The sequence below is a fragment of the Nestor notabilis genome, unplaced genomic scaffold (assembly GCF_000696875.1).
Source record: "Nestor notabilis isolate BGI_N333 unplaced genomic scaffold, ASM69687v1 scaffold7923, whole genome shotgun sequence".
NCBI classification, from domain to species: Eukaryota; Metazoa; Chordata; class Aves; order Psittaciformes; family Psittacidae; genus Nestor; species Nestor notabilis.
Genome location: NW_009920579.1, coordinates 94,101 through 121,759, shown reverse-complemented (window position 1 = coordinate 121,759; position 27,659 = coordinate 94,101). Strand labels below are relative to the sequence as shown.

General features: G+C 42.6%; 1 protein-coding gene across 1 annotated transcript; it reads right to left on the bottom strand.

Moving 5' to 3' along the window:
- Positions 1 to 123: 123 nt before the first annotated feature.
- On the bottom strand, positions 124 to 18,855 carry COLEC10 (collectin sub-family member 10 (C-type lectin)). The gene is made up of 6 exons (XM_010010731.1): positions 18,413 to 18,855; positions 7,241 to 7,312; positions 5,572 to 5,643; positions 3,496 to 3,549; positions 2,281 to 2,376; positions 124 to 515 (listed from the first exon to the last, which is right to left on the bottom strand). The coding sequence occupies exons 1-6, from the start codon at positions 18,558 to 18,560 to the stop codon at positions 124 to 126; spliced, it is 834 nt and encodes a 277-aa protein (XP_010009033.1). The 5' UTR covers positions 18,561 to 18,855.
- Between the last annotated feature and the right edge of the window lie 8,804 nt (positions 18,856 to 27,659).

Below are 27,659 nucleotides of genomic sequence, written 5' to 3'. Positions count from 1 at the left end.
TTAACCCAGTGAGGTGAAGGCTGGCCCAAGCCCTGACCCTGGTTGTGTGCTTTCCCTACAGTGGGTGAATGAGGAGGGGTTATTGTATGCGCAGCCGGTGCCAGGTGAAATTCTGTGTCACTTTTATTTCCTCTTCTTGAGGAATTCACAGACGAAGTAGATGGTGACTTGGCACTCGGAGTCGTTCCACTCTCCCGTGCTGAGCATTTCCACACAGTCCTCGCGCCCAGCTGGGTCATGAGGCTCCCCTTCCTTCCAGTTACTGTAGTTCTGCAGTGGGCTGTTGTCTGCATACACAAACTGTCCTTCCTTCTCCATGTCGTTCAGCCCAATGAAGGCTCGGAAGAGGCCGCTGTTGGAGATGTAGTCAGCAATCAGGGCGTTAGTTGCCTCATCTTTGGGCATGGCCAGTGTTCCTCCTCTGTCCCTGCAGTGGATCAAGGCTTCTCTGTAATTCTTCTCTTCTTTCACGATGTAATAGAATTTCTCGTCTGTCTCCCTGATACCTGCTATAACTTTAAGGGGAAAAAAAATTGCTTAATGGCATGTCAACAGATATTGAAGGTGCTTCTGTTCCAGTATGACAGTGAGATGATTTTTACATTAGAATTAATAAAAGGGAGAGAGGAAAAGTATTCCCACCACTGAATTTGTAATAACTGATGAGGATATGATCAGAAACTGATGCTACTAGTGGGACCGACAAGCACCTTGCACACGTTAGAACAAGAACTAGTCAGTCCTGACTGGCATATTTCTTCTGAGACACTTAAGCTTTACCTCCTGGATATGTAGTACTGATCAAATAAAGGCATGCTAAATGGTCAAATAACTGGATCATCCCTGCTGGTCTGCATGTTTTTGAATAGAGATTGTGGAAGGGTGCCCTGGGGTAGAAACACAGGGGTATAGGTAGCTTTTCAGGCCCTTTCTATGTAGAGGAAAATCAACATGACTGCTAAAATAAGACATTTCAATACAGCCTGATACTCAGAGCTGCTCTGTAGCCACTAAGTGGCATTGACTTGGAAAAAACTGGCTGCTCACCAGCTTTAAGAGGCAAACTTCTCAATCAGTGTGTATCCCAGTGAATAGCTGGAATTTGATTATCCCTCATAATGGATAGCAATCAGGAATGGTCCTGAGCAGAACTTTGGCCTGGGATAACTGATACTCTTCCAAACAATTCAGGACTTAGTCCAGGCACAGTTAGTTAGTAGAGGGACACTCTGGACAACATGGCATTCAGTTTTGTAGGATCTGAAATGCAGATGTGTGCTGTGCTGTACTGGTTGCCCACAGTGCCAGAGAACAGTCTCAAACACATTTAATTTACTGTTACAGCCCTAGTCCTAGAGGAGTGGTTGAGCCTTCTCAAAATCTCTGCTATGCCAGGAAACACGCCTCCTTCCGTTCAGTGGGGACAGTTTGCACTGTCCCTGTGACAGCACTGCCTGCAGACATGGCTTCTTATAGAACCATAGAATGGTTTGGGTTGGAAGGGACCTTAAAGATCATCTATTTCCAACCCCCTGCCGTGGGCAGGAACACCTTCCACTAGAGCAGGTTGCTCAAAGCCCCATCCAATGCCTTGAACATTTCCAAGGATGGGGCAACCACAGCTTCTCTGGGCACCCTGTTCCAGTGTCTCACCACTCTCACAGTAAAGAACTTCCTCATGTCTAATCTAAAGCTATTCTCTTCCAGTTTAAAGCCATTACCCGTTGTCTTATCACTACATACCCTTGCAAAAAGTCCCTCTTCAGATCTCCTGTAGGCATCGTTTAGGTGTTTCGGTATTGGTATTTGGATATTGTAACCCATGCCTTTGTGTGTTGGTCCCTTGTTACAGAAAAAAGGTGCTTGCACTGAGGGAAGCACTAAGAGTACCATGTCTGCAGGCTTCTTGTGTGGCAGAAAGATCAGTAGGTTCCTATGGCTTCCTCTGCCTCTCTGGAGCAGATTGACACAAACTTTTTCCTTTCATTGCCTGTGTGGCTGCAGAGCTTGAGCAGACTGACAGTGCAGAGGCAGTTAGCAAGCTGTGCTTTGTGCTTTTCATGAACCTTTCTGTTGTGCTGTTGATAATTTGTGTGTTGCTTTTGGTCATCTGCTGCTTATATCCTTACAGGTGTCTCTTTTCTGTATGTTTTCAGAGTGCCTCACACAGTGGAACCATCTCTCTGGATCATCTATGGATCCAGATAGATCATAGAGCAGCAATGGTGAAAGAAGAGCAACGAGCCAAATAGATCACATCAAATACATAAGGGTCCTCACCATTCTTTAAAAACTTGATGGATGTGTTAAGACGAGCAACGTTGATATTCAGTTGTCCAACAACTCTGCGGTATCTTCCACAGTCACAGACCGTGCCTGATGCAATAAAAAAAATAGAGGATATATCTGTTTAGAATCATTTGTGTGTGTGCATTGGGGGTCCTCTATAGCCCACTTCCAAACCTTCTGAAGACTTCGCCTCCACTTGTGGAGAGCCAGTCTCATCCTGCCACACTGGCCATAATTCTGTTGATCAAAGAGCTTAATCTTGTGGCTTTGTACACTCCCTTGTTAACTGGTTTAAGAATCCCTACTATTAAAAATGCGGATAGAAAAGTTTCCCATCTTCCTTCCACCCATATCAGTATGGGATTTGCATATCCTCTGCCCCTCTCATTATCGATTTCATCTAGTGGCAGAGCTGTGGCTTGTTGTGGTGATCACTACAGTGTTACAGCTGAATGCCAAAGGTTTCTCTTGTATCTGTAAATAGCACAGGTTCCCCAGCCTTCTAATAGAAAAAACAGCATCCATGAAATGGGGAACTGGTGCTCTCTCAGTGAAGTTTTGTGAGTGTGCATAGAGGTGGGATTGGCAAAACTTTGGTAGGACTATGTTAGTCTAATTGCTGCATGCAGCTGTGGTCCAGCAGCAATAATCAATACCAACTTGAATAATAACTTTCAAGCACTGAAGTCTCAGTTATATTTTTGTTAGTAAACTGAAATTTGGCTTGGTATAGGTTTATGTTTGTTCCTCTGTTATTCTCAGGGAGAAGAAGTTGCTGATGATTTCACATTAAGAACCAAACTGGCATTGCATATGAAATCTCTTAAAAATGAATACAACTGTTCATTCAAGGTGGAAAAACATTCAAGGTTATTAGGACTGAAAAGAACTTTCTGGGTCATCAGATCCAAACTCTCCTACTGTGAGCAAATGCATTGCATTTATGTAACAGATTACGCTTTATCTAAAATCACTTATTTTCATCCCCATGCTCCTATTAGGAAACTTAATAAAATAACGAATATATATTAATATGAATCCTTAATAGAATTAGGACCTTTGGTATTCAGAAACTTTCTTCTAGTTTCCGGTATAAATGTACCACTGGCCTGTCTATGTGTTAGTTTTTGTGATACCAAACATTGCCCATGAATTTAGGTAACTCAGCAGACTTGACCATTGTGCAGAGAAGGATGCACAGCTTACCTGCTTTTCCCTTTTTTCCAGAGACCCCTGATAAGCCTTTGGCTCCTTTGTCACCTGAACAAAGAGGAAAATATGGTCTCAGATCTCAGACAGTGCACATGTCAGGGGAGAGTATCTGAAAACCTGTTTAATAATACATTAACAGCATGCTTCTGATAGGAAACCCTGATGTACTGTACTGGCAGATGTGCCAAGTCAAATAAATTGTGATTAATTCTGGTGTATGGAAATAAGGAGAACCCTTTAATAGCTAACTCACTGATAACACAGGCATCTTGTGTGCTGCTGGCTCCTGGTACCACTTACTTTAAATATAAACTGCAAAATGATCCTGAGAGGTTGAAAGCACTCATGAAATCTGTGAGAGGTGAGACCTGGGTTCTCTCATTGCCCTGCAGAACAGAGCTCTTCCCTGGGTTCAGTAGCTCCATGATGGAATGAGGCACCAGATGAAGCTCATGTGCACTAAGCCACTGAATTCACGTGTGCAACACCTTGTGTGTGTGGGCAGCAGTTAGCACATGCACAAAATGAGGTCAGTAAGGAGCAGCATTTCATTTCAGCTATAGTTCACGGAAATTGATTTATTTTCATCCAGCTGCTTGTATGTTCTTCTATAAATCATAAAAGTGATAAAAATACTTCTCCAAATGCTGTGCTACTATGTAAGTGAAGGTGACTAGCTTTTTAAAAATCTCAGCTGTATTTTGGATCAGGAACAGCTGGATTTCATCTGAAATTAATGTCAGTTCTTTTATGAATTAAAACCTTCTGAGGCCAAAAATACTAATACTTGCTCTGCCTTGTTGATGGCCATGTTTTGATGTGGGTTTTCCTTTATATGGCTGTGTAAAACAAATCAGGAGTTGGCTGTCGTTTTAGTTAGCATTGCTTGACACTGTACACTTACAAGCTGAAATTTCAGGGTTGCTTCATTAAGAACTCGAATGTTTCATGGTAGATTTAAACAGTGACTTAGTGACCTTTGCTTCTGCAAATAGAGAAAGAAAATGAGAAAAACTAAAAGGGGCAAATAAATTGTACATTCTGGTTGAGAGAGAGCTTGATTTAAAGGCTCAGAGCATTGGCATTGGTTTACTTACAGATAAAGATAAATAATTTGTGGGATTCCTAAGTTGTAGTCTCCTCTGGTGACTGAAGACAACTTTAGGAGATAACCATCTGAGTTTTCAGTTATCTGGGTACTTCCAAAAATTAGTCCCTCAGGCCAAATTCTTTTGTTCTTCTCTGATACTGTGGCTGGCTAGAAGCCATCAAAGCTTTATTCAAAACATTGGCTTGAGAAGCCCCCTGGAGAGATGGTTCCACCCGCTCACCCACATGCCTGGGCTGATGTGCTGGTTAGAGACCAGAGCTCCCCTGGGGATGGCAGAGGCCCTGCTCAGCTTTCAAGGCAGGTCTCCTTGTGGCAGAAGTAATATTCCTTCTTAAGTAGCTCTTTAGGAATACCAGAAAGGATTGCCTGTTCTTCTTCTCAGGCAACTAGAGAATAATTTAATAAAATAATAAAATAACCTAATGAAATTATTATCCAGGTAGACTTGGAGCCTACCCTGATTTGCAAGTAGTTGTCCCTGGTTACTTGAGTGCTTTCTTAAACCTCCTAAACTCCTTTCATTACTGAGCTGTCCTGTGCTCTGCTTGCTCACACGTCCCACAGCAGTGCAGGTGACAAGGTTTGGCATCCTGAGCAGCAGCAGAATGTTGACCTAGGCCTTCAGCATCCAAAGCAGAGGCACAAATTTGGCTTTCTCTTATAGAGCATTCAGAGAATTTACTTCACAGGAGCCTGATTTCTTCCTTCTTCTTTTACCATTAAAGAGGATTAATTCCTTAACTCATAAAGCTAATTATTTTAGCCAAGTAGGTAGGTTATATTGCACGTGGGAAATAAAATATTATCTCAGTTAGCTCGTCACCAATCTTTATGCATAACTCCAGTTGGAGAGCATTGGTTCCAGCCATTGTTTGATATTACTCCATAGCTGGAACTCTCACAAAACACATATTTACCTTGAGGGAAAAAAACAAGAAAATTCCCAGACCAGAGCTCACCCTTTCCACCGATTGGGCCAATTTTCCCAAGCATTCCCTGATCACCAGCATCCCCCACAGGTCCTTTGTTTCCTAAGAGGAGAAATAAAGAGGAAAAGAGTATGGATGGTTTCTGTCATTTCTTTCCAAGGCACTATTTAGGTCTCTGCTACTGTTGTTTTTCCTGAGCTCGGCTAGTCTACATGTGTGGCAAAGTCAAAGTGCATGGAGCCCTGAGGATGGCTGCAGGAGGACAGTGCAGATTTCTGCTACTATAGGATACAACAGTAGAAGATTGCAAGGCACTTCACTCTAACTGCCTGTTGAAATGCCCAGGAACATCATGTTTCCTTACAGAAAATAAAAACTAAAACTGCTAATGAGTATTCAAATAAAATCAATAAAATGCTTATTTTATTTCACAGCCAAATGAGGCTTATGTCAAGTTTTATTTGGGGTTCTTTTTCTCCACCCCAGACAAAACCCTTTCTTTCTTCCTTGTGGCCTTGCTGGGAATCCTTCTCAAAGGAGGACTGCAAATAGGCAGCTACTTAGTTTTGCTATGTGTGCTTTCCCAGCCCTCAGAGCACCAATAACAGGTGCCTTTTTAATTAATAGTTTAAGTAAGTTCTAAAACAGGTGGCTAATGATGACAGCCCAAATTAGGGAATCTCAGTTTCCACACTGAGTTTAATATCATTAAGACACTTCATAAATTGTTACTGATTTATGTAGTAATTTGATATATATATTATATAATATATGATATTGTATAATACAATATGATATAATATATAATTATATTATTCTATATATTAATCAATTATATATTGATTATATTTTGCTTAATCTTCTTTTTAAGGTAAGAAGCCAAGCCATATGAATGCATTGAAAAATTGAAAAGGCTTTTTAATTATAACAATAACAACAGAGTGATTTTAAAGTTTCTATAGAAGTAAAAACTTTTCTGATTAGTCTTAGACCAATGTCAAGGAAGAAAGACCATGGCTATGCATTATCATTAAACTCTAATGGTAAATTAAGCTTTTTAATTAAAGTATGCAAACAAGGCTGACACCCTCACATCTGGTGCCTCCGAATGCTCTGCCCAGCTCACACGGTAGTTATGGGATATGTTTAACAGAGCCAAGATCCGAGACATCTGCGGCTCCTTGTGCTCAGCTCAGATACTTTTTGATCAGAGGCAGCACTGTTTCTTAGTGTATGCCTTCATTCGCCCTTCTGCAAAATAGGGACAACTGAGACTGAATTTTGTGGAGCATCCTGACTTCCTATTACTAGGAAATAACTCTCAAAATTCAGTTTCAACTAAAGGATCATTTCATTGAGAGAATAGTACTCTTCCTCATTGTATGTATGATCTGGGTAATGATTATACACATGATCTGGCTCTCCTGGATTGCACTAATGACAGCTACTTGGGAGAGCAGCAGTAAATGCGCTGGTTTATTGCATGACTCTTGATTTATTGCCACATGTAGCTGTCTTATGTGTCCATAGGAATTACACCAAGCTCTGTGAGTATTGTTAGGTTCACTGATTAATGTTTCACAGGATTGTGAAACACAGATGCAACAGGAATGAAAAGCATTAAAGATCATATGCACCCGTACTGTTGTGTATAATGATACTCATATATCAGTAATAGCCAGCAAACCATCATAAATACCTTTTGGTCCTTTTGGTCCAACCTTTCCTTGTTTGCCCACTTCTCCTCTATCTCCTTTTACACCTTCATCCCCTTCCAAAGAAACAGGAAATAAAGCATCATGGTACATTTCTTTCAGTGCAATAAGTGCAACCATACATCCACAGAAAGTAAGGTTCACATTAAGAAATTCATTTTCCTACTAATTTCTTACTTGCAGGCACAGCAGCCATGGCATAAATTTCCAGAGAAGAGCTGATGAATCTGACCATCATTAAGAAAAGCTAAAAAATTTCTTTTTTGGAGAGACTATTCCAACATGAGAATTACAGCAACTTCTAGCCCTTCCCTTTAAGCCCTATTAACTGTAAAGCGGATAAATAAAGCAGTCTTTCTGTGTTTGGAAACCTGTACACACACGGATGAACTGCCAGGGGAGGCAATAGGAATTTAATTGTTCCTAGTCACTCTGTTTGTAGTGACTCTGGGTTCAAGGTATGCAGATGCTTTTGGAATGGAAGGAATGTAAATATGTTGAAATAGATCTTAACATAGACCTTAGCTCCTAGTATGGCAGAATTCTTGCCTTCACTGTTTGACAGGTGACATTTATATGTTGCTATAACAAATGTGTTTTGCAATTACTCCACTGCTTTAGTTTGAAGACAACATACACGGAGCATCTGTAAGAGGTAAAATCATTGCATTTATTACAGGAGTGCGGGGATTTCTCCAAACGAGATCAGGACCCTATGACACAGGTTCCTGTATAGTATTGTATGAGTACTATTGTAAGAGACAGTCTCTCACTGAACAGCTTACAGTCTAATGGAGCAAAACAGCAGTTAGTAGGAAAGAAATGTTATCTCCTTCCTTAGGTAAAATACACTTTCACTTCACATTATGCAGAAAATTGGAAGCACAACTGGAATTGATTTTCTTATTTTCTACTTCTTAGATTTTACCAAATCCCAAGAACATCTTTACTATTTTTTAACAGAGGCCAACCCTTGCACTCCCTGCACCAAATGACCAGCACTACCTATAGGCAGCCTTCCAAATCCTCTGCCCCTGTTCCCTGCTGCTGCCTGCAATAAGCCGTGCTGTGCAGTGGGAAGGAGTGCCACCATGTCTTGGCCAAGCCAGTATCTCCCATGGGAGTGGCAGCCAGTTGTGTCAGTGCCTGCAGCCCAGAAGGGGAGAAAAGGCTGCATTGCAGCGTATGGAGACCCAAGGGAGGGAGATCTGGATATCAGCAAAAGAGAAGTGAGGACAGAAGAGCATTTTGTGAAAAGACTAATAACCCATCTCACTGAACGTGGTCCTCCAGCCCTGGTAGAAGGTGTTTAGGGAACTAGGTGTGCTGAGGGTGACTATGACCCAGGCAGCCTGTCCCAAGCAGTGGTTTAAGGGCTTGCCTGAGCCAAGCATGGCATCCAGACCACTTGTGAGCAGCCACCAGTAATTCTTCCCTGAACAGATTAGTCTTGTGCCTTTTAAACCCTTTCACATTTTTGGCCCCTATAATAAATATCCTGTGGCAAAGAGCTCAGTGATTTATGTGCTGGGGGAGAAAGTAGCTTCCAGTGATTGCTTTAAGACTGATTGTTCATTAGGCCTCGTTCTTATTTTCTGAAAAATACTGCCCACTCACTCCTGATTTACCTTCTCCTATTTCTGTAGCCACAGGTGGCATATCGTGGGCTGCGCTGTGGCGTGATGACAGATGAGAAGTGGTGCATATTAATTGCAGCCAATAAAATGTAGTATTAGCTGTTTGGCTCCTTTCCATGTCAGTTATGTGGACTTGGCTGAGTGTGTTCCTATGTGCTGAAAAAAGCTTCATTGTTAGGAGTCTCTTGTGGAGTGCAGGCTCACCCTGTGGGTCAGGATGCCCTTTCTGGGGGGAAGGTCTGTGGTCCAGGCTGAGAAAGATAAAGTGCTGAACTTCAGTTTGCATTGGAGGGCGGAAGCATTTGCTAGAGTGATGGGCACTGGTTCTTAAATACTGGATATTTCCAAAAGCCAGGCTTTTTAAATATCCAACTGAAGCTGCAGGTCTGAGCCTGGAAGTGATGGAAGGATGGCTGCTTGTACTGGGTTCTTGTCTACTGACCATGGAACAGCAGAGTGTACAGTTTAATTTTGCTGTTGACCTCAGTGCTAACAACATTACAACTGAGAAACCGAGAAATTGTCCTTTCCAAACTCATCTATAAAACCCTTGAGAAAAGTATACATCACTTCTCAGTAGTCCAGAAATTCAGAAGATTCCCAGAGGCTGACAAAGGGCTTGTGAAATAAAATTCTGGGAGAAGGTTAAGAGCTGGTATAACCATGGTCTGTAAACCCATACCTACAGGGGAAGAACTGTGTGATAATAGAAAGGAAGCAGAAAAGATTCAAGGGCTAGAAAAGCTGGATAAGTCCTGACTAGAAATGCAATATAGGGATATTTAACAAATGGACCGCACTTTTTGGCAGGGGAGGGAGATTTAGGAGGCTTTTCATGTGCAGCCTTTCCCCATGCAATGAATTTCTTTGTGTAAGATATGCTGTTACTCTGGGTCTCCTGTAGAAACTGCTGAGGGAGTTTCTTTGGCCTGTATCACACAGGAGAGCAAACCAGATGCCTGCTGACCTTCCAAACCAGGCCTTGTCACCATGGCAGTCCTCATCACCTTACTCAGGCCAGATAGCTATATTCCCTGTGGCTTGCAGCCTGCTCGGTTGGGTTCAGGACTTTAGAGATACTGTTGTTTGCTGCAGAGGGAAGACCTCTCTGTAAGAAAGATGGGGTCTTTTTTGGTAAGAAACATTACTTAGACAGTTAAGCTTAGAAATAGAGCCTAGGAAAGAAAGCCTAGGAAATAGACCCTAGGAAAGAAATACAAGTGGAGAAGCTGTGATTACTTCCCAAAAACCTTTTCTTCCGTTCTCAGTTTCAGCATTTCAAGCCACTGAAAGCTGCAGTGATTTTTCTCTGAGAGACTTTGGAGCAAGCCTTTCACACACGGGGCAGCTGGGGATAAAGCTAGGTTGTCCTATAAAGGCCATCAGACTGAGAGCTGACAGGAGAAAGGGGTAAAAGGTGTGGGAATGTTTGTTCTGGGGATTCTGAGAGATTAGTGTCTCAACTTCTGTTGTTAACACCTTGTGTAGTCCCAATATTTGCTCACGCCTTCTAAAAGCCTGAGGAAGACGGCAGTAAGATCTGCCACCTGTTTCTGTTTCATCTGCCATAAAGCAGCCCAGCACATCTGCCTTAGTTTTCCTTACCCAGGAAAATGAGAACGATAATAATTTGCTTATCTGTAAGGGAGGGAAATCCTGGGTTTGTCCCCATATTGCATCTGAGAATGAGTAGACCATTAAAAAGCAATGGTAGGATAAACCAGTATTAATTAGTAGTACCATCTTATTAATTTCATACTGGATTAAACCCAGTGCTTGATAATATGATGTTATAATTATAAATGTGTTGTGTGCTGTGGGCAGCGAGTGCAAGATTTGTGAATTCTTGGATTATGCTCCCCCCTCGTGGTCTCTCCATGATTTGCATCCAGGTAGAAGGGATTGCGAGAGGTTGGTTGACTTGTTATGGGTAGGGGTTGAGCTGGTTTCGTTTCTGATTTGTAATAAGTAACCCACCTTTTCCTCTGAGACTTCCTGTGCACAGGCCATCCCACTGTATCACCACAGTTTTGTAACCTGGCAGAAAAGCATCTACATCCTCACAGTACACTGGACCAGATCTTGAATTTTGTGCTACTGTGCTTTGTGCAGCAAGAGTTTTCTTACAGAAAAGAAATACCTGTGGACCCTGACCTCGTATGGTTGTAGCCTATACCTAGACGCTAACCTCTCCTTTGTGCTGCTTTACACGTGGGGCAGTGGCAGGTTAAGTTTTAACCTAATTAGCAGATTGTCACTTTAAAACTGTGGTTGGAAGGATGTCCGATAATGCTCTGCACTGGCATTTGAACATGGGTGAAGCACTTGGAGCCAGTAGCTGAAGCAAGACCATTTCTCAACCTTGTTAGCATTCCCTCAAGTTGATTCGCTTCTTCTGTGTCACAGATTTTAAATACCAGACTATTAAAATGAACACATGGAGCACTAAATTACTAGACTCTTCCAGCTTGGGACTGTGTGAGACAGAAGGGAAGCAGAAGCCATAAACTGTAAATGACTTCTGCAGCCATTAGAAAATTTTAATTGTAGTTGAGAGGGAACCACAGTCCTTCCTTTCCCTGTAAACAGGCTCAGGAAAATGCTGAAGGCCTGATAATCAGCAGGATTTTCAGGCCCTTGAAAGGGGCTCTGCCTTTTTAGGAGTTTCATTAAATAACACAATGTTGAGAGGTTACATTTGGTAAGAATTTAGTTAGTAATAATTTACTGACTTTCAAGTGACTTAGATTTCCCTGCTGGATCTTTTGCAGGCAGTTTATCTGGTTTGTAGTCACAAACTGAAGAAGTTTTCAGGTTAAGTTGTTCCCATATGTTTAGTGACTCTCCAAGTCTTGTGATCAAGGGCTGACCCTGGTTCTTGGAGAATCAGGGTGTAATCCCTGGGGATTATGGAACCCACATTTATCTATGGAGACAGCCCTGCATCAGGGTGAGAGCATGTCTGAGGCTGCCTGAAGACTAAAGCCAGGCGGAGATTGCTAGCTGGGTTAATGTCTGTGTTTGTGAGCACGTAGTCTTTTCACTTGGAGCTCTGCTGATAGACTCCCTGGGTCCACGCAGGATTTTACTGAGACATTTTGTCAGGCGTGCTAGCAAGTCACAGCCTCGGGTCAGCTCCAGTTCCTGTCTCCTGATCAAAACCACTGCAGAAATACTAATGCTCCCTCAGCCTCTCTTTGCAGGTATTCCTTCCTCCGCACTCCAGGGCATACCCACCCTTTCAAATGATATTAACACCACCTGTGCTGGGCTACAGCACAGTTGTCCTCCTACATCAGATACTCTGAATTGAAAAAAGTCCATCACCAGCCAGAAAGTCCTTGAGAAGCCCTTCCTTGGGGGCATGACTGACTTAATGTGAGGTGGAAAAGGATGGTTAATATTGATTAGTATGCACGTGGATGCTTTGTACTGCTTGCCTTGGATGCATTTAGCATTTCTAGGCATAGCCAGCATCTCACCACGAAGGCTGTGTATGGAATCCATTATGCAGTTTTACCCTCCAATCATACGTGACACAGTTCTGCTGAGCTCCATGTTTCATGGTTGTAGTCCCACCTGAGGTGCCCTAGGGACCCTCCCCACCTCCACGGACAGTGTGAGAAGTAAAGGTGATTTCTGCCTGCCCTGGGTGTTAAACTAAAGGCATAAGGAAATGTGCATCATCCTAAAGCCTTGAGAACCCTCCAGGAGCCACTGAATGCCATGCCCTCATGCAGAGCCTCGTGGATAGCCACAGGATTAGCTCTGCAGCCTGTGGACACAGTGACCCCGAGCACGGCGAACCTCTGCAGCACTTGCACATGCACAATCTCTATTGAGAAGTTTTGTCACCAGAGGGAGTTGCAGACTCCAAGAAGTGAGCAAACACAGCTCAGTTTGTTTTTCCAGTGTACAAGTGCGTCACACCTACATCACTGGAAAGCCTCAAGATTTCCTCTAATTTCATTTTCAGTGTCTTTTTAGATCCTTAGCGAATTTCCCGTAGCAGTGGGGCTTCTTGTTGTATATGGCTAGATATATACATAGCTCTTTCAAGCTATATATGGCTAGTGAGGACAGGATTCCTTGACATCTTCTGCCTATCTGACACATTCCCTGTCCTTCTTTCTCCCTTCAGCCCCCAGCACTGGCCTGCACGCCTTCTTGCCCTCTGCCTGATGTCAGGCACTCTTCTGACCCTGTGTTGAAGGAATTCAGCTCACTAAACAGAGGAATCTCAACGAGGCAAATACACATTTTTAGTGAGTGAGCTGAATCAGCTCACTGAACAGTCTGATGAGTGAACAGCTGAGCCAGCACAAGGTGAAGGTAGGACCACATGGTCAAAGTGAGGGAAGAAGATATTTGGCCTCTCTTTTTGGCAGAAGATGTGACAGAAGAGTGCAACTGTAGTGTGCAACTATACCCATAGGCACTCTCTCAGGTGTCCTGTAGGAACACTCAGGGCTCCCAGAGATTCCACTGTTCTTGGACATGTTGTCTTTTTTCACCCAGCTCCAAATTAGACAACAGTTGCCCATCCCTGGTGAAACAGAAAGAATCTTCAAGAATAAACTGGATTCTCTGCTCACTTTTGTGCTTTCCACTCATAGATGTCCATTGACCCTCTTCTCCTATTGACTTGCATGAGCCAGACCCAAGCCTTCTGTGGGCTCAGTGAAACTCTGCTGACTTGTATTATTTGAAAGTGTGGGCCTTTGTGCATGACTGGGACATACACTGACTCTTTAATGACACAGAAGTAATTTGAATTATTCCTGATTCTCCTTTTACTTGATTTGCCTGATTTAATATTCCCAGCCTTTTCCTCTGCTGTTCTGACATGATCTCAGAGATTCATGGATTACAACAGCTTCAGTGAGGCAACAGACTGACCCAATATACTTTGAATTTATGTATTCAAGTCCCCACATATATGCTTTGTAGCTCAGGCTGATAAAGTTCAGAAACTTAATGTATGCTAAGATGAGGAAGTCTAAAAGCCATGAAAATAGAATTATATGTTGAAATTAAAGGGCTCTTCAGATCAAATGTGAGGCGCTAAGAGGGAAATTTAGTTATAGGTTTGAGCAGCCTATAGGATGTGGTAAGGCATTTTATATTTTCGGAAGGAAATGTGGATAACAGCTATCTGGTTTCTGAGAGACTTTGAGATTTTCCAGGAGTGGAATTGCATAAGCACAATTAGAGAGATGGACAGCTACACTGGAGACCACAGTAAAAGCTATTTTGAGTCACCAGCCAATGTCATTGAGTTTATAAGCATCATTTGTCAGAAATAATAAGGAAACATTTTACATCTAAATTGCTATGGGAAACTCCCAGTATTCTTCAGATTTCATCTCATTCCAGTTTCTCAACCTGGATCTGATTCAAGACCTTTGAAGTTCCCGTGTCTGGATTTCAAAGGAAATGAACTGGGACCTGGGACAGATAGCCAGTCTTCTGAAGCACTGAGCTCCCACAAATCCACATGAAATCAACTTCCACAGAGCCAGCCCCCACCCCAGTCTTCTTTCCCCCTGCTGATTCTTTTAATGGGAGTGTAGAAATCAGTTCTTTGGCCTCTCTGCTTATTTCTGCCCTCATGTTGTTGCTTATTGTTTTACTCAGACCAGGTCAGATCCCATCTCATCTCTGTCAACACCCCACTTAAAACTTCCTTTGCAGGTTAGACAAAACTGAGCTTACAGCCTCCAGGAGAGAGCAGGGTGGAAGAAAGAACAGAGCCAGGACACCAGTCAAAGGCAGAGCCCAGGGGAAGGAGAGCCCGGTGTTCCTGCTGCTGCCAGGCACAGACCGACTTTTGCTATCACTGTATTAGCTGCTGCCTCCTCACTGTGCCAGGTCCTTTCTCAGCGGCAGCAAGAACCAGCCTGCTTCCAGGCTTGGAAAGGTGGAAAGTGAGCAATAGGGCCATGACTGATTTTGCAAGACCAAGCTCTTGGCTGTCCTGGGAAATTCGTTGTTTTGTTTATGCTCGATATGGTCCTCTTTGGACCCAAAAAGTTGATGGAGTACAGGACTTGGCCTTCATTACCCTAATTACTCAGCTGTGGATCGGTGTTACATGATTAAGTTTTCAGAGGTCCTTTGCCACAGCAGTCCAGCTGAGACCAAGCTGTTCCTAAACATCTTAGGTCAAACAACAAAAATCACTAGTTACAAATACTGAAAATCTGTTTTGGTCCAAAGCATGTATTTTTTCTCTTGTTTTGTTTCCTAGGGTTATTTCAATAAGGGTCCCAGGAAATGCCTCACACATTTCTATTTTTAACTGCTGTGTAAGTCAGCTTGCTGTGTACCTCAAAACCTTTTTCAGGAAGGCAGAACAAAGCAGCCATTGCACTAGGGCTGTGCTCATTAAAAATAATCCCTTCTTTTAGAGAAGAAACCAGAGTATTGCCTAGGAAAGGAGACTGGGGTGCAAGCTTTTTCTTTTCTCTACTCTTTTTATCCCCTTTTTCTGGAGTGCCTGTTTTCTTTCCATAATTCTTTACAAGCAGACTTCAATTTCCATTTGCTTGCACCAGGGGTGTAAAAGCAGCAGATAGGTGGAAGGGATTTTAAGGGTCCTGATTTGCATCACTCAGGACCACCAGATGTCAGACTAAAACTCCAATTCGATTATAATGCTGAGCAGTTTAGCTCAGACTGACTTTTCCCATCACAACAGAAAGTGCAGAAGGCTTATAGGACATTTACTGCATTCCTTCTGTTCCTGGAAACTGCATCCTTCCAGAGTATTTTCTAGCTCCTTGTGTTATACATGAAGGTCTCTGGTTTTGTCTCATGCTTTTAGGGAGCTGGTGGGACTGTCAAAACTGGTTTGAAGACTTTCTTGAAGAATCAGCCTGGAATTTCTTTCTTTTCATCCCATCACTCATATCATGCTTCTCTTGCGGTATCTCTCATATGAGCATAAGGAAGAATATATCTTCGAAGGGAAAGAATTTGGCTTGCACAAATTAATTTGGACAAGTTACATATGGCTTGTAGAAGTGGCCAGTTTTCACAACACTAATGACCCTTTTTGACCAGGTGATTTTCAGGCTGAGCATGCAGAGAGGTCAGGCACTTGCTCCTGTAACAACTGTGAATGCCTAGATGATTCCAACCCTAACTATGCTGTGATTCTATGATTCTATGAAGTGTGTAATGCAGCCTCCAATAGCACAAGAAATTAAGGTTTATAAATGCTGAGCCTTTCCAAACAACCTCACTTCTCCTTCAGCTTTCTCCTCTCCATTGTGCTGTGTGATGGGAACAGCAGTATTTCTGCTGCATAGCACTAGGGACCATCCCACTTGTAGCCCACAGACTGGATCTAGCCTACAGGACAATTTGGGATAGGTTAGGTGGGTGGTGTAGGAAGTCTTACAGCCACTGAACACATTTTAAGTCCTTGCACTTCTAGTTACTCTGGCCCATTAGAGGTTCCCATGTTCACATGGAAGGAGGAAGTTACCACAACAGGAATCTGGCCTGTGGTGGTAGAAAAAGCTGGCCAATGTCCTGTGTGAGCTCAGCACCTCTGTCCTGTGGGACCACCACTATGTTCTACCATAGCTGAAGACGCTGAGCAGGTGATGGGGTGAAACTGGTGCAGGGTGGGACAAAATCCATTTTCAGGAGAATGGTGAACAAAGGGACACAACAGAGGTAGCACAGAAAATAAAGCTTGCAGCAACAAAATCAGAGGCTTGTCTACAGTTAAAGTTTGAGCAGCAAAGTATTGCCTGTGGCTGTGGTTGTAGGCTGGGTGTTCATGTGCTCTGAGCCTGCAGACATAAGATGAATAGAGGAAAACTGGCAGCAGGACACTCTCTTCTGCCATATTAGGTCAGTACACTTCATCCTTGACTACAAAGGATGCCAGGGGAGTAACAGGGTAATTCACACACCCAGCCTGCTCAGTCCTGAATTGCCCAGCTGACCGGCAGTCAAAACAAGCAGTGCCACTGAGAGCTACATGTAACTATTCTGGATGAGCTCAGCTCTGGTAGGAGCTGAAATTAGTCTATAGGACTGTAGCACATAGACTGGAAAACGTATTTCATGACCTGCAATGGATGTGAGCCAGTAATTTGGAGGTGATTTATTCAATACTCTGTTCACCAATCACGATTCTTGGGCATGGTAATCTAATCTTAAAGTAGTAGTAAAGACCATGCCAATATAGTGTTTGGCTCCTCATGTGTCTTGGTGTCAGCCAGGAGGCAGCAGGACTGGTAATGACTAAATCCTGACTTTCTCAGAATCACGCTTGCAAAGAACCTTAATACCTAACCTTTAAATGCTCCCTGTACGAGCTAGACCACAGAAACCAGCTGGAGTCCCAGCTACTCTCGTGTGTCACCAGACCACCTCATTAGCCTTGTGACTTGTTAAACACAATTCTGTCAAGCTTTGTTCTCCAGCCTGCCATTTTTCAGACACTAACTAAACAAGCTCCTGCTAGCTCCCTTGGGGATCATTACATCTCTCTGCATTTATGCTGTGGCAGCAAAAGTTTAAGCCTGGATTGTAATCATAAAGAAATTAACTTGCTGATTAAAAATGGTCCTTTAAGCAACATGCATTTGAATAATCCATCATAAAAACAAATGAGTCTGTAGCAGTGCTTTTGACTTGATACTCTTTTTTCTGCTTAAAATTTAAATCAGTTGTTTGGTTTTTTTTTTTTCTCTGAGTCTGTAGCCTACAGAAAAATACAATGAATTACTAAAAAGAAGGCAATAGTTCGAACTGCAGTAGTCATGGTGTGGAATATATATTTTAGATCTGTCACTGCAAGATAGATTTGTGCATCGTGGACCTAATTTTTGGCTGAGATACACTCCAGGCAATTCCACTGATGTTAGTTGTGTTACACAAAAAGTAAGTTAATGCAGAAAATTTTGTTTCAGATATCTGTGGAGTGTTTTGAAGATAAAAGACCTGCATGTGACAGAGCTGATCTAGCTCTCGTTGAAATCTGTAGCAAAAGTCCTGTTTAATTCAACAAGAGATGCTGAATCAGGTCTGATGAATACAGCAGAGGTGTGTTTACAAGTAAACCTTTGGAGATAATGACAGTTCGGTCATTTTAAATATTGCATATCTCTTCCTACCAGTAGGTGCAGAGCAAACCACTAACAATTCACAATAGGTGCCTACTTTTAGACAGAGTCACTCCATTTGTGGCTGTACTGGTTGTGTGATGAATACAAGAAGTAAAAGAAGATCTATGTGGCTGTAGGAAGATGCAAAAGGACGCCTCTAACTTCTATCAGAATAGGTGACACTGTTCCTGAAGCTAAAGAAAAGCAAATTCAAATCTCCTTGCTTCATCACTTTCCCCCATCACAGTTCCACTTTTCTAGATGTTTGTACAGTCTGCAATAATTCACATCTCTCACCCCCAGCCCATTCCACAAGCCCTCCATGTCTATATTTTTAAAAATCAGCCTCTATCACTCCTGGTGTCAGCATTATCAACCTGATATTCCTCACCTTTTGGTCCAGGTAAAATTGTGTGTGTCGAGCAGACATCTGTTGTAGGTCGATTGTCAACATCAAAACCAAAAATCTGAACTTGGAAGATAAAAAGCACTACTAGGGTCCCGAATTTCCTTAGCTGTTGTTCTTTCTTGCTGCTCATCCTTGCAGCTTCTCAGGAAATGCCTTTCGTTATTACAGTCTTAACAAATGCAGCTGACTCAAAAATAAATGCTCCACTAACTGAAGCAGTGGAAAGATTGGGAGCTACGTGCAAGAACAGCTAAATAAAGTGAAGAAAGGAGTTCGACCATGCTGCAGTTATTTTGGTCCTGTACATTATCCAGGATATTTATTTAACTGTGACAGCTGTTTATTCCAATTTATCTCTTATCTGTGAGATGTTTAGCTGCTTTTGCCATGGAAAATGTCTTCAATATATGGAAATATCTGTTTTGTCTTTTTCTTTTTTTGTTTTTCCTTTTGGCACCAACTCTTCATGCCCAGTTTTTCATTTACTCAAGAGACAAAAGACTTGGGTATTGTATCCAAGGGAGTACTAATTAGTTATAGGATAGTTGGGGCTGGCTGCGTGCTGGAAGAACAATGCAGACTCCATGTAACATGTAGAGAGACTTTTCCAAAAAAGCTTTCCTCCAATGAGACTGTTAGTGACAGCAGACGAGCTGCCTGGCTGCAAGTCATCGGTGCTATCTCACACTTTTTGGGTGCCTCGTACCCTTAGTCCCCAGAGTAGCAAATGAAGAGTTGATATCAGTTGGTGTTTTAGCCAGAAGCCTATAATTACGATTTTATGCTGCTTACAGATTGCTCCACAATGGTTGCTCCAAACCCGGATTATGTTAATAGACACGGTGCAAAAGGACAGACTTCAGGATTGAAGCCACAGAGCAGGACAAGCTTGAATCACTGCAGTACCTCCTCCCATATATGTTTCCCCTATAGTGGAGGAGGCCATGTATCCGGACGGTGGTATAACATAGGTCCCAACAGAAAGTCATCTTTGGGTTATCCAGGAAGCTGCTGCTGGTTCAGATCCCATGAGGTAGCTGTCAGGCTTTCAGCTGGGTGCTGGGACTTTGAAACCAGGTGTAAGAAGAGGCCTCTTGGATGGAGGAACAGGTAGCATGCAAAACCGCTATATATTCCCTTGGAAGGAGCTGTGACAGATATCCATCTGTGAGCAATCTTTTCCTAGAAAAAGCTCTAGCTTTCTCTCTGGGAGAGCACAGTAACCAGGGCCAGCAGATCGTTCGAGGTATACTGGCAGAAAAGAAAGGGGAGATGAGTATGTGTAATCTTTCCAGGAATTTCATAAACTTCTGGTTTCTCACACAATGAAGGAGACAGCTACTCGAAAGCTGAACTATGCTTTTGAACTGCCTTGTGTGTGAGAGCATGTTTGCTTTGTGTTCTAGGCAAAAATTTATTTCCTATGATAATAGCTTTTGATACGCTTTTCTCATTGCTTTAGAGAGTATTAGTTACTTAGCCCTACAACTTTTCAGCCTTTTGACAGAATAAGTAGCAGCACTGGTGTAAAAGTGAATACTTTTCTTTAAAGGCTGAAGGAAGGCTTTGATTTCAAGCTTTCAGCTAGAATGAAATGTTGGCCAAAGTCCCAAGAGGGGTCAAGATATTTGTCTCCCTCCTTCTTTCTAGCCTGGTCACAGACTGTCCCATTTTCAAAACACTTCTTTTTTTTGTTAAAATCTATGCAGTACTTTTCAGAAATAAAGAGTGGTCTCTGTCCTAAAGAATGTCATCTAACTAACACCCTCAAATGTGGCCTTGATAGCGGATACACCACAGCTAGAGGGGGAGGAAAGAGAAAGCCGGGATTATAGTTGGATAGAGTCATACCAGGAATAAACTTGTCCCTCTGTGATTTGCATTGGGCACTGTGCCTCTGACTTGTACACTGTAAATCTGTTTTATTTATCTTTATCTTCTCTTCACTTTCCATTTTGTGAGCAGAAGGTCAATGTAAGAGCAAGAATAGAGAGCGTAGGAGTGGGAAGCTGGTGTACTTAGCTTTGGAGGAGGCTTTTTGGGAAATGTTGCCAAACTGACGTGAATGATGCTATCTGTTCCACAGTACTGAGAGACTTACAGTGACTTCTTTGTTATTTATCAGGATAAAGAGGGGTAAGTGTAAGTGAGAGAGGAAACCATTTGTTTAACCACTTCAGCCACTGACCAGGAGTAAGCAGGGAACATTTTTCCGATTGCTGTGATCATCTAACAAATGTTCTCATTTCACATTAGCAAAGAAACCAAGACCCTACTTGTTATTTCCATCAATGACGGTAACAAATCCCCTAAACACACAGTAAGAAATGAAGTTAATATATCCAAGAACTTGGTAACGAAGGCATTTCCTTAAAATGTAGCAGATCCAGATTCAAATTCTTTCTCTGCCTAACTATTTCAAACTGATGTTTGCACTACAGCCTTAAAGTTATATTGCCTTCTAACAAGGCTGTTTGTTAATCAGTTATGCCTTACTGTATGTTGGACCACAAATCCTGTCCTGGAGCGAGGAAGCCTGCCTTAACAGGCAATCCATCAGAACTGATACACTAGCAAAAAAAGTCTGTGTTTTGGCAAATGACTATTTATCAAACCAGTGTTATTGAAAAATCTTCAAGCATCTTCCCTGCTGATGGAGATTTAACAAGGCACGTTGTCTATTGTGCATGTTAATTCTCATTGAATCAGACTTAGAGAGATGTCTGGAGGCAAGAGAGAAAAATAAATCAGGCAGTGTTGTCCAGACATAAAAGACATAAAGGAAACATTTCCTAGGGTGTTAATGTTTTACAAGGAAACCCTGAGAAGACAAAAAAGAAAATCCTGAAAGTTTCTGTTCCCTTGAGATGAGCAGTAGTCAGGTAACCTTTGTGCAGTGCATTGCCTCCTTGGAGTCCAAGTACTTCCTTGGTAATTTGTATTACCGTCACTTGCTTATTCTTCAGACATTAGTAGTTAAATGTCAATAGAGTATTAGGAGTACAGACAACATCCTGAAATAGTGTTCATCAACAGGTGGCCAGATCTACAGCCAATTTTAATAATTCATAGAGTCCCATATCCTGTGGTTGGACTCCAGGTCCTGCTTATAACCGTGGGCTGATTCAGCCAGAGGTGCTGAGAGTCTGTTAGCATCTTTTCTAAACCAAATGTAGTATGAAGGAGAACTTTCTTCTTCTATACCTTACTGTACTGAATAAAACTGGGGGCATCTGAAGTAAAAGAAAAGTATAGTATTTCTCTGCTTTGGGATCCTATCTGGTTTCAGTTCTCCCGGTATCAGAGGTCATGTCATTTTGGAGTGTTTCAGCCTGCCGGATACATCAATCACAGTGGCAGAGCTTAGAGAGAATGTAAGAAGAAAAGCACTAACATGTGGTTTGCCAAGGATTGGGAGGAAAGTAATCCCAGGGCTATTTTGTAAAACGCCATTTTTGGTTTTGACGCCACACAGTGTCTACTCAAACCCGTAAATACAGTCTCCACCAGTTGTTGTTCCTCTGAGTAAGATACAAACAATGATTAGACCTTGATATGCCTGCAAATAACTGACAAAAAGAACCAAACCAAGGAAAAAATTCTCCAAAATCTTGCTTCTATGTTCAGTAAAAGAGCTTGTAGGACTCTTAACGATTTCAGGTAATTCTTGATGTATATTTGGGGGGCTTTGTCAGTCGCAGCAGTGTAGAAATATATGTGTCCTATCAACTATGACCTCCCTGGTTTCCTGCTAGTGAGTTTGACTCTGTGGAGTTGGGTACTTTGAGGGATGGGTGTGAGCGTTCCCTGGTCTTACTCAGGGATGATGCTCTGGGAAAACCTTAGGTCTGCTTTAGAGCTTACACCTTCTCTTAGGATACTCCAACCTCTCCTTTCCCTGTCCTCCACAGCTTTTAGCCGTTAAACAGAAAAGCTGACCCAGATTCCAGCTGGAAGTGTCTGCTGCAAGGCAGGAGGGATTTGGAGACAGCTGGTGCCCAGGGAGCAGGGCGGCTGGTCAGTGCTGAAATCTCAGAAGCAGCTTGGGTTGCAGACCACAGATCCAGAGAGCTGCTGGACACTTAGTGAGGTGCAGTTCTGAACCCAGTACCATGTTTCTAAGCAGGCCTCAGGTGTGTGTAACTTCTGCTCACTCCGGTAGCAGTGCCTTACAACTTTGAGTTCCTAACTTTTGGACTTCGCAAGAATTTACTGGCTCATAGTGAATTCGTAGAAGCCCTTTTGTTGCGAACACTTTCATTGAGAATACTTCTCAGACAGTTAGCCTGCAGGCTTTTAATTCTGCTGGAGGTGCCTTTGACTTCCCTCGTGTGCAGCCTTCCTGAGGGGCCTAAGACCTATTGCTATTGTTTCCCATGTAATCGCTCAAAGAATCTGTCAAAAAAAGGCATTCACATATGCATATAGAGATGTGATAGAAAGTGAAGTACTCGGTGTGGTTTGTAATTGTGTTTGTCTAAGTGCAGTCTCTTCCCGTGTCAGAACAGATTTTTGCAAACAAGAGGGCAATGATTCAGTTCCAGGGGAAAACTGGCAAAACAAACCCCAGCTTCTGCTGACCTGATGCAGTGCTGAGCAGTGTCCTACCCTGGGAAAATATTTCCTGCTTCATTTTCATAAATATTTATGTAATTCCTTCTGGGAAACATGTCTTCTTCAGAAAAATGAACATGCTGCTCCCTGACACAAATTTAACTATTTGTTTACACATGAGAGATTATGGACATGTACCCAGCCTCGGATTTCTGCATTCTTATCTCAGGCATTTCTCTCTTTCAGGGTTCTCTTTCCTCCCAGAGACCTCATCATGTCTTGAGCTACAGAGCTTAGTTCTGTCTCTGGAATTTGAACATCCCCATTGCTCTTTTGAGAGTTGTTATTTTGGGCTGCAGAAATAGGGACCAAATACAGTGTTCTGCTTGGAATCACTTCTGTCCTGCCCAGTTATACCCTTCCCATTCTGGTTTGAGGCTCCTCTCTATAAAAAAAATAGAAAATCAAAAATCACGTAAGCAATTAAACAGAGGATTGCGTGGCTAATGAGAGTATTTATATTTAGAAACAGACCTAAGCACACTGCTGTGAACTGAGATAGAACTGGCATGCAGTCTTTCTAAGTTTACTGGAGTTTGCTTTCTAAGTTTATAGTAGGGATTAGCGGCAAAGCTGTGCACAAGTTGCCCCAAGAGGACAGGTATACTGCCCACCATGACAAACTGAAAAAGATTGGTCCTGCTTTCTAACATTTCTTAAAAGGATGGAAGAGTCACTGTCACTGACTGAAGAACAGACTCTCAGAGCCTTGTACGAAGCCTTGTATTAGCGTGAAGCTGAGCATTGCTTGCCAGGAAGCTCACAACCCTTCCATGAAGTGGTGAACTGTGTTGGATGCTCTGGAGAAAGCCATGTTATGGGTGGACGGCATAGTCACAAGAGATGGAAGGCACTAAGCTTGTGCCCAGGATAAAACATGCATATAAGTAAGTGGTACCTAGGTGCTGACCTGTGGATTTCATATAATACCTGTTTATCATGCAGAGCAATGACAAAACTTCAAAGCACAAGGTCCGCCAGTCCTACAGGATCTTAGCCTCCTGGTCCTAGCATTCAGCTGCTGTGCCTTGCGTTACCCATTTGACCTTGTTGAACATGTGTATTTACAGATTGTATAGATTTATGATTATTTAGCTTACCTTTTTTGTTCTTTTTCAGTTCAAACTCGACTGCACATTTTCCAAACGGAGCCAGAGCCAAACAGCTTTTAGCACTTTCTTCAGCAATTTGCAAAGGAATCCCCAGCAAACCAGGAGGGAGCTACCTGCTCTATAAGATTATAAGCTCATCCCTATAAGACTATGAGCTCATCCAGCAAACAGGGAAGACAAAGGTGCAAAGAAGATAGAAAGAGAGAAACACAGTGAACAAAGAAGGATCCACAGGAAACCAGAGAAATCTTGAAGACCACCCTTCTAGCCAACAGGTATGTGATAAAATGCATAGTCTAAAACAGGCATTTTCTGGGGTGTTGAATACCATCAGTGGTGCCAGTGACTGCTCACTGCTTCAAAGGGGCTGACTTGCTGCTCTCAGAGCTCCTGTCCTTGATCACTGCCTGAACCCTGCTACCAAATGTGTCTCAAGGCATCTTGCCCCATGCAGTGAACTCTATCTTACCTCCTGGGTTGCTTCCCCAGTGTCTGGGGACTCACAGTGTTGTGTAATGTGTATCATAGTGCTGGTTTCATGTCTGTGTGGGTGTCCTTCTGTCAAGAAAAAGAAAAATGTTGAACCTCATTCTCTCACCTTCCTAGTTATTGTCTGCCAGACTGTTTGCTAGTGAAAGGGAGGGAGGGTGATGGTGAGGGCTTATTTTCTGCTTGATGGCCTAACAGAAATGAAGGAAAAAAGCCCTTCACTCAGTCCATACTCGGGAAGCTGCTTGGTTTGTTTTCTTTCTTTTTTTCTTTATTTTTTTTTTAACCTGCAAATGAATTAGACTTTTCACAACTTCAAGTTTTGTATAATGAAGAAAGATAAAAAAAAATGAAGGTATTTTTCTGCTCAAGTCTGATTATTGCTAGTACCTCTGGAGATGTGACCTGTGACTTGGAAACTGGAAAGCTGGATTCCAGTCCCCACTTCATAGGCATGTCTCTGAATTGTAGATACTGGCTTAGGTATCCAATGTGGTGTCATTATGGCTGGGTTTAGTAGTTTAACATATAAAGCGTAGCACTAGCACAGGCTGGATAAAAGGACTGCTGTGATTTCTACCATTTAGAGTAATTCACAACACTTGGAACTACTGCTGAGCCACTCCTGGCAAGGAAAAAAGTGAGCTACAGGATTTATAAGAAGATTTCTGAATAGCGATTACTTTGCTGTTGATGGGAGCTGTTGGGAACCACTGAGTTTTCAGCGTTTTTCCCCAAGGCTGGATTCCCTAAACTTCAAGTTTTTATTTGTCTCATCCCCACATAGGAAGTGACACCTGCTTGGTACTTTGTTTTTTAATCTTCCTGCTCTCTGGTTGCAGCAATATAAGTACAGATATAGAAGAAAGGCACATAAATCAGCACAGTATCTCTCATCACCAAAAAATGGTGCATGGTTATATTTAATGTGTGGTCTTTTATGACAAAAATGTTCAAAAGAATTTATGAGTTTAGAAGTAACATTAAATCAGTTCCAAGGACAGTGTCAGACTGTATCCAACACTGTCATTAAAACGTTGTGTAGCACTCTAATTTCTCCAAGGGTTTTGGAGATTGTAACTTTTTTATGGGATTAACAGTCACTTCCAGTCTAAGGGGCATGAAATTGCCACAATCTGCTAGGTGCTTGCAGTTTGGTTAGAGGAGCACATGCAGGGAGGAAGCAGTAGATCCTGACAGGTTTTTATCCTGCATTGCGGGAAGGAGGTCTTAGCCCTTGGGCCATAACCAGCCAGAAGCAGTTAAGAATAAACCTAAACTTGAGAGCAATTGGGTTAATGGGAAGAAATCACCTCTAATATTAACTGGTCCTTGGCTTTATAGCACAGGAGAGATTTACAACGCAAAGTATCCACAGTGCTGCATCACAAATCAGATGTTTTCTTTCCAAAGTCCAACGACCTGATCAAAAGAATAAAGACTACACAAAGAGCAGGCAGAGCCTGAATGCAGAACACACCATTAAGAAATCTGCAATTGCTCTTCTCCTTCCTCTTCTCCCTCTTCTTGTGTCACATATGTCCTGATCCCTGGGTGGCAAAAATGACTTCACACACTGCAAGAGGCTGTTTGGCTGATCTTGAAGGTGATTCCAGCCTCGTGCTGCTGACACGGTCCATTAACTGTTGAATCTGTGTAGAAGCTCCGGCCATGCTCTTGCATCCACTTTCCTGGGCTTGGATTTGTGCCCTTCTTGCCCACAGTCAGTGCATGCGCACGATCGCTTGGCTGCCCACCCTGGTACGCATGCAGCAAGATGGCATGGTGCCTGCTCACAGAGGTGGGAAGCCAATTTCGCAAGGGTACACATGAGCACTGGAAGTGGATTTAGGCTGGCATCCTGCTTGATGCTGCCTGTGCCAATTCCACAGCAAGAACTGGCCTCTTTTCAATGAGAACTCTTTTTGGTTTTGGTAAACTTCTAGACCTAATCGATCTGAAAGTGAGTTACTGCCTGTTAGCACAAGGAAGGGATTCACAGACAGCACGTGTTTTCCTTTAAGGTGGATCTGTGGTGGGGAATGAGTCAGTAACTGTGAGTTGTTCCCTGTGTGTGGATGCCAGTGTGTCCTCAGTGCCAGCTCCCTCAGACGTGATGACCATGCCTGCCATCATGCTATGGCACACGGACAGGCACGTGTTCAGTGAGTGTCTCTCTGTGCTGTGGTGAGGAGGGTGATGGAGACACAAACTAAATCCTGAGCTGCCCTTTTTCAGGGAGGCAAAAGACAAGAATTGATATTTTGCTGTTTTATAACAAGGCCAGGTTGGACGGGGCTTGGAGCAACCTGGTCTAGTGGAAGGTGTCTCTGCCCATGGCAGGGGGTTGGAACTGGATGAGCTTTAAGGTGCCTTCCAAACCAAACCATTCCATGATTCTTGATTCTATGATTCTATGATATTTCTTGACTACAGCCCCTAAATATCGTGGCACACATGACGGTTTTATACCTGCAAAGATTTGCGTGAACTAGCACTTAATAAGAAAAAAGTAGCAGGGACACACAGTAATAGGGCAAAGAAAGAAAGGAAGTGAGCAATTATAAAAAGAAAGCAGGGGTGAGAAAATGGGAAGTTATCATTTATCTGTTATTTTAATTACATGGGATTAGAATCAGACCAGAAACATCTGCTGCTTTGATTTGGCTGTTCCTGGGATTCCTCAGCTCTTCCCTCCTGAGTGGAGCATTTCAAGCGAGCAGGATCTGGCCTGAAGAAATCCATAAAGCTATATCCATTACTTAGGTTTTCTGTTTGTGCTGATTTAAAGATTTAGGCAGTTTGATTTTCTTTGGATTAGCTGAGCTCAAGGGAACTCTCCAAAGGAATGTGTCATTGGTTTTCTGTTGGTGTTTTTTTTACGTGATGCAATGCATTAAATCTTGCATGCAGGCAGTCATTAATTGTCAAAACCAAAAATACCCCTGAACGCCTGTCTGCAGTTATCCACAGTGCTATATTTGGGACTCATATTATGGTTTCTATCATTAAGA